The sequence below is a fragment of the Salvelinus sp. IW2-2015 genome, linkage group LG20, assembly GCF_002910315.2.
Source record: "Salvelinus sp. IW2-2015 linkage group LG20, ASM291031v2, whole genome shotgun sequence".
In the NCBI taxonomy this organism is placed as follows: domain Eukaryota; kingdom Metazoa; phylum Chordata; class Actinopteri; order Salmoniformes; family Salmonidae; genus Salvelinus; species Salvelinus sp. IW2-2015.
In genome coordinates this window covers 19,225,143-19,237,162 of record NC_036860.1, presented here as the reverse complement: position 1 = coordinate 19,237,162, position 12,020 = coordinate 19,225,143, and the positions used below count along the sequence as shown (strand labels likewise).

The following is a 12,020-nucleotide window of genomic DNA, read 5'->3' as shown; positions in this document are numbered from 1 at the left end:
CTGCCCTGGGCTGCTGTGCGCCTGTTAGTTGTGTGTGTTGTGCCTGGCCTGCGCGGCCTGCCCTGGTGTGGGTGCCTGCCTGCCTGTGTGTGCTGCGCTGCCTGCCTGCCTGCTGTGTGGGCCTGCTGCCTGTGTGTGCCTGCCTGCCTGCCTGAGTGTGTGTGCCTGCCTGCCTGCCTGCCTGCCTGAGTGTGTGTGCGCCTGCCTGCCTGCCTGCCTGAGTGTGTGTGTGTGGTGCCTGCCTGAGTGTGTGTGCCTGCCTGCCTGCCTGCCTGCCTGATTGAGTGTGTACCTGCCTGCTGCCTGAGTGAGTGGTGTGCCTGCCTGCCTGCCTGCCTGAGTGAGTGTGTGCCTGCCTGCCTGCCTGAGTGAGAGTGTGCCTGCCTGCCTAGGTGGAGTGTGCCTGCCTGAGTGAGAGTGTGCCTGCCTGCCTGAGTGTGCCTGCCTGAGTGAGAGTGTGCCTGCCTGCCTGAGTGAGAGTGTGCGCTGCCTGCCTGAGTGAGAGTGTGCCTGCCTGCCTGAGTGAGAGTGTGTCTGCCTGCCTGCCTGAGTGAGAGTGTGTCCTGCCTGCCTGCCTGAGTGAGAGTGTGTCTGCTGCCTGCCTGAGTGAGAGTGTGTCTGCCTGCCTGCCTGAGTGAGAGTGTGTCCTGCCTGCCTGCCTGAGTGAGGAGTGTGTCTGCCTGCCTGCCTGAGTGAGAGTGTGTCTGCCTGCCTGCCTGAGTGAGAGTGTGCCTGCCTGCCTGAGTGAGAGTGTGCCTGCCTGCCTGAGTGAGAGTGTGCCTGCCTGCCTGAGTGAGAGTGTGTCTGCCTGCCTGCCTGAGTGAGAGTGTGCCTGCCTGCCTGAGTGAGTGTGTCTGCCTGCCTGAGTGAGAGTGTGCCTGCCTGCCTGAGTGAGAGTGTGCCTGCCTGCCTGAGTGAGAGTGTGCCTGCCTGCCTGAGTGAGAGTGTGCTGCCTGCCTGCCTGAGTGAGAGTGGTGTCTGCTGCTGCCTGAGTGAGAGTGTGCCTGCCTGCCTGAGTGAGTGTGTGCGCCTGCTGCTGCGTGAGTGTGTGCCTGCCTGCGTGAGTGTGTGCCTGCCTGCGTGAGTGTGTGCCTGCCTGCCTGCCTGAGTGAGTTGTGTGCCTGCCTGCCTGCCTGAGTGAGTGTTGTGCCTGCCTTGCCTGCCTGAGTGAGTGTGTGCCTGCCTGCCTGCCTGAGTGAGTGTGTGCCTGCCTGCCCTGCCTGAGTGAGTGTGTGCCTGCCTGCCTGCCTGAGTGAGTGTGTGCCTGCCTGCCTGCCTGAGTGAGTGTGTGCCTGCCTGCGTGAGTGAGTGAGTGTGTGCCTGCCTGCCTGCCTGAGTGAGTGTGTGCCTCCTGCCGCCTGAGTGGTGTGTCCTGCTGCTGCCTGAGTGAGTGTGTGCCTGCCTGCCTGCCTGAGTGAGTGTGTGCCTGCCTGCCTGCCTGAGTGAGTGTGTGCCTGCCTGCCTGCCTGAGTGATGTGTGTGCTGCCTGCTGCCCTGAGTGAGTGGTGTGCCTGCCTGCCTGCCTGAGTGAGTGTGTGCCTGCTGCCCTGCCTGAGTGAGTGTGTGCTGCCTGCCTGCCTGCCTGAGTGAGTGTGTGCCTGCCTGCCTGCCTGCTGAGTGAGTGTGTGCTGCCTGCTTGCCTGCCTGAGTGAGTGTGTGCCTGCCTGCCTGCTGCCTGAGTGAGTGTGTGCCTGCCTGCCTGCCTGCCTGAGTGAGTGTGCTGCTGCTGCCTGCCTGCCTGAGTGAGTGGTGTGCCTGCCTGCTGCGCCTGAGTGAGTGTGTGGCTGCCTGCCTGCCTGCCTGAGTGAGTGTGTGCCTGCCTGACGTGAGTGTGTGCCTGCCCTGCCTGCCTGCCTGAGTGAGTGTGTGTGCCTGCCTGCCTGCTGGCCTGAGTGAGTGTGTGTGCCTGCCTGCCTGCCTGAGTGAGTGTGTGCCCTGCCTGCCTGCGAGTGAGAGTGTGCTGCCTTGCCTGCCGAGTGAGAGTGTGCCTGCTGCCTGCTGAGTGAGAGTGTGCCTGCCTGCCTGCCTGAGTGAGAGTGTCTGCCTGCCTGCCTGAGTGAGAGTGTGCCTGCCTCCTGCCTGAGTGAGAGTGTGCCTGCCTGCTGCCTGAGTGAGAGTGTGCCTGCCTGCCTGAGGTGAGAGTGTGCCTGCCTGCCTTGAGTGAGAGTGTGCCTTCTGCCTGAGTGAGAGTGTGGCCTGCCTGCCTGAGTGAGAGTGTGCCTGCCTGCCTGAGTGAGAGTGTGCCTGCCTGCCTGAGTGAGAGTGTGCCTGCCTGCCTGAGTGAGAGTGTGCCTGCCTGCCTGAGTGAGAGTGTGCCTGCCTGCCTGAGTGAGAGTGTGCCTGCCTGCCTGAGTGAGAGTGTGCCTGCCTGCCTGAGTGAGAGTGTGCCTGCCTGCCTGAGTGAGAGTGTGCCTGCCTGCCTGAGTGAGAGTGGCTGCCTGCCTGAGTGAGAGTGTGCCTGCCTGCCTGGTGAGAGTGTGCCCCATGCCTGAGTGAGAGTGTGCCTGCCTGCCTGAGTGAGAGTGTGCTGCCTGCCTGAGTGAGTGTGCCTGCCTGCCTGTGAGTGAGAGTGTGCCTGCCTGCCTGGTGAGTGAGAGTGTGCCTGCCTGCCTGAGTGAGTGAGATGTGCCGCCTGCCTGAGTGAGTGAGAGTGTGCCTGCCTGCCTGAGTGAGTGAGAGTGTGCCTGCCTGCCTGAGTGAGTGAGAGTGTGCCTGCCTGCCTGAGTGAGTGAGAGTGTGCCTGCCTGCCTGAGTGAGTGAGAGTGTGCCTGCCTGCCTGAGTGAGTGAGAGTGGCCTGCCTGCTGAGTGAGTGAGAGTGTGCCTGCTGCCTGAGTGAGTGAGAAGTGTGCCTGCCTGCCTGAGTGAGAGAGTGTGCTGCCTGCCGTGAGTGAGAGAGAGTGTGCCCCTGCCTGAGTGAGAGAGAGTGTGCCTGCCTGCCTGAGTGAGAGTGTGCCTGCCTGCCTGAGTGAGAGTGTGCCTGCTGCCTGAGTGCGAGTGGCTGCCTGCCTGCCTGAGTGAGAGTGTGCCTGCCTGCCTGAGTGAGAGTGTGCCTGCCTGCCTGCCTGAGTGAGAGTGTGCCTGCCTGCCTGCCTGCGTGAGAGCGTGCCTGCCTGCCTGAGTGAGAGCGTGCCTGCCTGCCTGAGTGAGTGAGCGTGCCTGCTGCCTGAGTGAGTGAGCGTGCCTGCCTGCCTGCGTGAGTGAGCGTGCCTGCCTGCCTGCGTGAGTGAGGTGCCTGCCTGCCTGCGTGAGTGAGCGTGCCTGCTGCCTGAGTGAGTGAGCGTGCCTGAGTGAGTGAGTGTCCTGCCTGCCTGAGTGAGTGAGTGTGCCTGCCTGCCTGCTGCCTGAGTGAGTGTGCCTGCCTGCCTGCCTGCAGTGAGTGAGTGTGCCTGCCTGCGCCTAGTGAGTGAGTGAGTGAGTGTGCTGCTGCCCTGAGTGATGTGTGCCTGCCTGCCTGAGTGAGTGAGTGTGCCTGCCTGCCTGAGTGAGTGAGTGTGCCTGCCTGCCTGAGTGAGTGAGTGTGCCTGCCTGCCTGATGAGTGTGCCTGCCTGCCTGCCTGAGTGAGTGAGCGTGCCTGCCTGCCTGCCTGCCTGAGTGAGCGTGCCTGCCTGCCTGAGTGAGCGTGCCTGCCTGCCTGCCTGAGTGAGCGTGCCTGCCTGCTGCGTGAGTGAGCGTGCCTGCCTGCCTGAGTGAGTGAGCGTGCTGCCTGAGCCTGCCTGCTGAGTGAGTGAGTGTGCTGCCTGCCTGAGTGAGTGAGTTGCCTGCCTGCCTGCCTGCCCTGAGTGAGTGAGTGTGCCTGCCTGCCTGCCTGCCTGAGTGAGTGAGTGTGCCTGCCTGCCTGCCTGAGTGAGTGAGTGAGTGTGCCTGCCTGCCTGCCTGAGTGAGTGAGTGTGCCTGCCTGAGTGAGTGAGTGTGCCGCCTGAGTGAGTGTGCCTGCCTGCCTGAGTGAGTGAGTGAGTGGTGCCTGCCTGCCTGAGTGAGTGGAGTGTGCCTGCCTGCCTGAGTGAGTGAGTGTGCCTGCCTGCCTGAGTGAGTGAGTGTGCCTGCCTGCCTGAGTGAGTGAGTGTGCCTGCCTGCCTGAGTGAGTGAGTGTGCCTGCCTGAGTGAGTGAGTGTGCCTGCCTGCCTGAGTGAGTGAGTGAGTGTGCCTGCCTGCCTGAGTGAGTGAGTGAGTGGTGTGCCTGCCTGCCTGAAGTGAGTGAGTGTGCCTGCCTGCCTGAGTGAGTGTGCCTGCCTGCCTGAGTGTGTGAGTGTGCCTGCTGCTGCCTGAGTGAGTGAGTGAGTGTGCCTGCCTGCCTGAGTGAGTGAGTGAGTGTCCTGCCTGCCTGCCTGCTGGTGTGCCTGCTGCCTGCCTGCCTGAGTGAGTGAGTGGGTGCCTGCCTGAGTGAGTGAGTGTGCGTCTGCCTGCCTGCGTGCGCGTGCGTCTGCCTGCCTGCGTGCGCGTGCGTCTGCCTGCGTGTGTGTCTGCCTGCCTGCGTGCCTGCCTGCCTGTGTGCATGCGTGTGCCTGCCTGCTTGCCTGCCTGCCTGCGTGCCTGCCTGCCTGCGTCAGTGCATGTCTCCGTGTGTGCGTGCAAGCGTGTGTCTGTGACCTTAAGCTGGGTCTAGCTGTGCCATATGGTTCTGATAAGAACGTCTGTGTCCCGTAGCCCTGTCATATCCTGCTTTCCCAGCCAAGGGGATATCCCAGGGCACGGTCACACACAGAGGAGTGAATACCCTCTATGACATCATACCATTTCATTTCCAGTACACAGAGCAGGGACACTCTCCCTTTGGTACTGCTGCCAACACAGCACAATACACACAATACAGGGCAAGTCAAATTGTATTGAGGAGAGTTTCAACTTCTACAGACAGGCACCATTGGTTCATATGAGTCGTGTAGTGCCTTGTTTCCATGRAAACCACATCTCTGAAAGTGAGAGAAATATGCAGTGACCAACATGCGCAAAACACTGAAATAGCAGTTATTACAAATAAACTAATAGCAGTCCTGATAGGCCATGTGGTAAAACATTATCTCAGTAACCTGTACCCCAGCACATTGACTTTTCTTAACTCTTCTTGAAAACTGCACTGTTGGTTAAGGGCTTGTAAGTAAGCATTTCATGGTAAGGTCTACACTTGTGGTATTCGGTGCATATGACACACAGTTTGATTTGACATGTATTGTATGTTATCAGCTTGCTTGTCGGGGACTATGCACAATAAGTGGCAGCAGGTAGCCTAGCGGTTAAGAGCGTTGGGCCAGTAACCGAAAGGTTGCTGGATCGAATGAGCAAGGCAGTTACACCCCAACAACAACTGCTCCCTGGGCACCAATGGCGTGGACGTCGATTTAAGATTTAAGACCCCCTGCACCTTTAAGATTCAAAGGGGTTGGGTTAAATGTGGAAGACACATTTTGGGTGGGTATGCATTTAGTTGTGCAACTGGCTAGGTATCCCCTTTCACATATCCAGGATCAGTGGAAARAAAAGATTTAGGCCCCAGAATCCAGCTCCTATCTCATCTCCTAAAGAACAGTGTAAGATCTGGGCCACAGACACACAGGGGCAGCAATCACAGTGGTTATTTATCAGTCTAATCATTTTTCTCATTCACATTATTCAGTTTGTTACTGTTTGATGAGGACTGAGGAGGCCCAAGGTAGGTAGATTGTCAGTAGATAAAGCTTCTGTTGGCAGAGGAGGGTTGTTGTTCTTGATGCTCGATCTATCCTAGAGAAACTGTATGTCACCTGAGCATCCAGCACCGCATAGAGCTAGCCATCATAGTCAGGTTAGACCCTAGACTGACTAGATGGATACATCGTTTGCAGTGTTTTTAAATGGATAGATAACCAGTGTTATTAGCTAGTCACTGTTAATTTGAAATGGTCTGAGTACGACTTCCCATTGTCTAAATGAGCAGTTCCAGACATGACTCTGATCTGTAATGTTAAAGACCTTCTCAGCTGGAGTAGATTTCACACACGTGTTTTGTAAACTACTCTCGGTATAAACAGAACACACACACACCCTCTAGAAGCAGTAGCAGCAGATGTACTGAAGGGAAAATGCTCTTCTTTTTTTTTTGGACAACTGCTTCATTAATTTTTAATCGTCCAGATTTAATTGACTTTAAAGTCGAGTAAAGCCCGGACAGGAGGGAGTATTTTCCTTAGTGTGTCTGCGACCTGACCGCCCTAGCCAATCTCCTCCCTTCTCTCCATGGTTACTATGGTTGTGTCAGGTCCAGATGGGAAGTCTGTGATTACAGAGATAGAATATTGATGTGGGGAAAGTCAAAGGCTGTGTGTCTATGTTTGTAACCTCCTCAGTGGTCCCAGCCAGTGTGAATGGAACAACAGACCCCTGTGACAAGCCAATCGATGCACTCCCATAAATGAGCTACAGCAGATCCATTCCACCTGTTATCACCGCTGCAGCCAGAACAAGAGAGAGAGGAGAGGGCCAGATCGCATGCATGTAACACACACACACACACACACACACAGGAGAGAAGGGGCAGATCCAAGGCTACAGTAGAACCCCCACCCTCACCACTGGGCTGCCAGCCTAAAAGACCTGCCAGCATAGCCAAACCCTAATTGTTCTGGGCTGGGCTCTCTACACAGGAAATCAATACATTAGCACAGACAAAGCAGAACTCTGGGCAACACAGTAGTCTGATCACAGGGAAGGACGGACAGACATCGAAACAAAGTTTGACCTGGGAAACAACTTGCTTTCTCGCTCGCTGTTCCCCCCCCCCCCCCAAGTCTTAGCCTTCCACTAACGGCGTGGTTAGTGATCGTATGCTATGTATGCCAGGATTACAGACTGGTAGCTTAAGGGTATAGTTTGGTCCCAAGGTCAGGAAACACAGGAACCAATGCCTGCTGGAAAAATAGAGAAGGAAAGAAAGGACTGAAAAAAACWAACTGCTGTGTGACATTATGTGGTGGGAAAGCCCTTAGTTGAGTGGTGCTACAATTGTGTGGGAGCGTGCGTGAGTGTGTTTCCCTCTGCGTCAGCGGCCCGGGGCGGGAACGTCCTTCACCTCTCCCATGGCCCTGTACAGAACTCTGGGGAAACCCTGGCACAGCGTTTCCGTATACTCTTTGATGATATCCTAGCTTACATTAACCTGCTTTATCTATCCCAACTCTTCTCTCTCTCCAGATGTTTGTGGTGGACAAGGTGGAGGATTCCAGCTGTGCTGTCCATGAGTTCTCTATAACTGGCTCAACCTATGCCCCTGAAGGGCAAGTGTGAGTGTCCCCTCCTACCTTTCTTTGTATTAGTGTACAGAGTGCAAATTACTGTAAGTGTGATTTCCGGTTACAACTCGTGGTGACTGTGGAATCAAAGTGGGAAACACGCACACGCACCCATGCATACACAAACTAACAAACACACACACACTATGAGGTATGTCTCCTACACTTCCCAGTAAATTGTGTGTTGAGTGTGGTCCAGAGTGAAAACACTGAGCCCCAGAGCAAAGTTAAGGCTGGCCATTGTTAACCCTCCCTGGCCTCGGACAGACAAACACCTATTTTTACAGGCGGCAGTGGAAAAGCCTTGGTCCCACAACGACCACTTTCATCTGGCCGGCCTGCTGTTAAAAGCCCCCTAACCTTTTTTCCATTTGATGTAAAGTGTTTCTTTGAAGTCTCTTTCCTTCCCCATACCAACGACCATTCCCACCCCCAGCCCCCATAGGTTTACTCTGTTTTCCTCTGTCGCAAATGGTTAACGGCTCTGGGGAAGTTTAGGGAGAATGCAAATGATGTTTTCCTGAAGCATGTGAACTTTTTCCACGTTAGAACAGATAGCACAGAATGGAAAGGACACCTAAATGTGACAACTACTAAAATAGTCTCATTGTGGAGAAATCCTAGAKGAATAGATGACAAATAGCTCTGACTAGAGCGAGAGATGGGGAGAGAAAAACACGGCGAGAGATGAGGGGTGTAGCTGGGCCAAAGTCATAGTGTTCCAGACTTGATTTCAGTCCTTCCCTTCCTGTATAATGTCAGTATAACCTGATTGACAACCTCCTCTCTCGCTATCTGGAGTGCCCACTCTAGTCTAATTCCCCAAATGACTACCTGCAAAGGCCTCTACCCAGAACCAGATCTTCTTCAGTATTCATCCCTTCTGCTTTTCATTACAAAGTTAAATACAGAAAGTAATAAGTTATTGAGAGCACATTCTCTTTTACAATAACGACTTCAATGTCAACCTCTGTCATGGTTTTGAAATGCTGACGTATTTATTGGTAACACTTTCCACTCACAGCCCCTGTCATCCTGTATACGGTTTGAAAATGGCAGCTTTGTCATTGATAAGCACCTAAATTGGAACGCAGTGGTTGTACAGTAACACGCTACACATGTCAGAGCTCAGGCTCTCCACTTCGCAGCTCACGCGACAAGATGCCCCCATCCCTCCCACTAATTGGGATTCTTTTGCACATTTGTTGAAGTCTCAGTGAGGGAAAATGCTGTAAATCGAGAAAAGTTTGTGCTCTGAAAGATGAGACTGTTCTAATAAATGCAGTTTTGATGTCATTACAAGCAAACCACATACCCGTAAGTCCAAAATGTGTACCTCACATTTCCATATTTGAAAACTTAATAACGTAATTTACAGTATCAACGTTTATGATCGCCATGTTTGATCCACAGTTACAAAGATGATATGCGTTATATCCTGGGTCGCCCTGAACAGAATGAGCTTATGTTAGTTGGATTGTGAAGGAAAGTAGCTGCGGAATACGCACTTGAATGCACTCGTGATTCCATTCACAAAAATTCCAATTGTTTGTCTGAAGTGTCTTTGAAAGCCTAACACTGTACGGACGGATTTTCTAACATAGTTAGCCGTGTTGGCAATAGAATAAGCTTATAATGGAACGTTTTTGGATTGTGTAAACAACAACAGTAATTGTGTGACGCTGGGGACTCAGGTCTGTGTTCCAAACAAAAATCTAGTGTGCTTGCTTATGTTCCTCAATGGCAAAGCTAGGAGAGCTTATAAAAGCACCTTATAGTTGACGGCTCTTTCCTTGAGTCATGAAAGTGTATTGAAAGGACTTGGGAACTGTGCATAGTTTGGAGAGGTGTGTGGCCACTGAGACACCAGTTAGACCTCTCACTCAAACCCTTGTAATAGCGTTTTCTTATTGTGCACCTAATCCAACATTTCAGTGAATAGTCTTATTATGTTACTGAATGTACAGTATCCAGAATGTTTTCCGATTTCATTATTGACAAATGCTGTGAAATGTACAGTAAATATAAAATCAACAGTGTAATGTTTGGATTCAGTCTTGTTAGGGGAACTGGTTTCCTCACCTTTGGTCTGATAATTTCCCCATAATCTCCAAAGTGTTCTCTTTCAATTGCTGCCATGGTTATGCGTATGCTTTTTATAGTTCTTCTGGTTCAAACATTTCAAATTTGGCCCTATCCATATAGGCCAATTTCCAAGAGTGTAACGGGTTAACTACTATGCTCTCATGATGTATTACCATGCCAAATGATCCCCTTCAGACAGTTCACTCGTTATAATTTCTCTACCTAAGTTGATTAAAACCTCATGATTATATCCAATATAATTCAACATGAWGATACTGTGTTTTAGAAAGGTGTATGAAGTCCTAATCACTGTTCTGGTTGGTTTGTGGGTGTGAAACTTGTTCTCTACTGAGATATGAAATCTCAGGCTGGCATGCCATGCGGTGCAGTGCCATGCAGTGTGGGTTGTTGTGTGGGCTGTTGCTCTACTAGCAACTGTTGCTGCCTCTACTGGGCTGTGTGCCATGTAGTCATGCAACCAACCAGCCGCTGCTGCTCCCAACGCACACACAAACACACTCACATTCACACATACACACAAGTTGTTCCATGTCATTTCAGATTGATCTGAAACAGGTAAGTTGGGCATTCCTAAAACATTATTTTGTTGAAATTTTATTTATAGGATTATATTCAATAAATATAGTACCCAACATCCGATTTTGACCAAACTTATTCCTACCAATGAGTAAAATATGAAAAATTGTCAAAAGCCACCAATGTACCCTCCACACCCAATGCCAATCCCACCCCGACAACCAGTATACAGTATCAGTTTTCAATGTTTGACAAGTAGTATGAAGCTGGCTTGGAGTATTGCTTCTCCATACTATGTATTGCATTGTATTCCCTGTGAATCTGATGATGTCCCCCCCCCCACTAAGTTGCTAGCAATATTTACCATAAAGGAGTGTAAATGTACTAGGTTTTACCCACCAGATGCCACTGTTCCTGCTATAGCGCCACACTCTTATCCATTTTTTCTGGTCTATTTTGTTTATTGAATAGATCACAGCATTTCCTTTGAAACGTTGTGTAGAAAACCAATAGATTTGGCTCATGATGAAAATTAAGTGTGTTGTAGTATTTCGCGCTATTTATTATGATCTCAATTAGCCGCTGCACTCTTCCTGGGGTCCAAACAGGAAACAAAAAAACATAAATAACATAATATACAAAACACTACAGTGCTACATCATTTCCTGCTTCTGCCTCACTCTTCATAAACAAGAGATAGCTCCTGCCCGTGTAAGGCCACCCACCTGCGAAATACAAGAAATTATACAGTGCAAATTAAAATACAAAATATATAAAAATGTGTCTCTTCACAGTCCCCGTTGTGCCGTAATGTGTTTAAAAAAACATTTCATCTTGTTTTTGTTTCTGGTTTTATTGCTAGCTTGAGTTACCTGGGGTGGCAGAGTTACATTTAGTCATGGCTCTATTTAATACTGTGTGCTTCCCAGCCTCTGTTCTTCCCCTGGGAACTGTGAAGAGACCTCTGGTTGCATGTCTTATGCTGTGCCGATGAGTGTCCGAATTGTGTACCAACTGCTTGAACAGACAGTTTGGTACCTTCAACACTTTGCACACTTCGTCCATGATAAAGCGTCAGCACCAGCCTATTGCGAGTTACCCATTCTAAAACTGACTAGGAGCTCTATGTTATGGGTGTCATTTATACTACTGTCGTTGCCGACGTACACTGAGTGTACAAAACATTAAGAACACCTGCTCTTTCCATGACATACTGACCAGGTGAATGCAATGATCCCTTATTGATGTCACCTGTTAATAGGGTGACCACCTGTCTCTGATTGTGGACACTCCCTCATTTTGGCCGTTTGTYCCACAGCCAAACAATCATGTACTGTATTTGATCAACAAATTCAAACACCACTCATTTAGAAAAAGAGTCAGACATTCCAATCTATCTCTTGGGGTCACGTTGCACTTATGAGAAGATGTATATCATAACGATGTGGCACTGGTGATATTCTGCTCAATGCAAGACGAGAGGTAGGCCAATTTCATAATCCTTTCCGGTTAAATTACAGCTAAACTTGGAGAGGACAGTTAGTCCGAACTACTTACAAAAAGCATGCTTCTGATGCGCTACCGAAGTAGGCCTAAATAAATAGCCGTATTAGACTGAAAGAACTAAGGTAATTTCGTCAAACTTGAGGCTCTCCATGCTCATTAGTTGCTCATTCAACATATTTGCTGCTACTTCACTCGATCCTGTTTTTAAGTCTCCCTTCGTAACTGTTTTAGACCAACCAAAAAATGTTTCCTTGGTCAAATATTCCCAGATTTTCATAAAACTGACACACGTGGTCTCGTTTCTGCATCACCAAATTTTGCACGAGGCAAAAGAATAGGCTAGGTGTGCTTCAATTAGCTCGTTTGGTGCAGTGGGAGCAGGGGCGTACTGTTGCTGGCGTGCACCGGAGTGTCGCTCAGCCACTTCTCACAATGGTGCTTGTTTAGTGAAGTTGGATCAAAGCAGCTGAATCATTTTCTTAGAAGACCACATAATGATTCATTAGTATTCTACATAACAGTAACACATATAGTAATGTCACTGTTACATCGGAAACACCACCTCATTTCTCATTAGATTTTAGGATGGTTAACTGAAGTCACACCTTTTTCCCCCTGAGGCCAAAAC

The 12,020-nt window shown here is 50.9% G+C and overlaps 1 protein-coding gene across 1 annotated transcript in view; it reads left to right on the top strand.

The window, feature by feature from the left end:
- The window catches only part of LOC111980465 (sarcoplasmic/endoplasmic reticulum calcium ATPase 1), a 91,946-nt gene that overhangs the window by 61,484 nt on the left and 18,442 nt on the right, over positions 1-12,020 (top strand). The window contains exon 11 of the mRNA XM_024011201.2: positions 7,167-7,255. Coding sequence (XP_023866969.1) covers positions 7,167-7,255 — 89 coding nt within the window. The remainder of the gene's footprint in view (positions 1-7,166; positions 7,256-12,020) is intronic.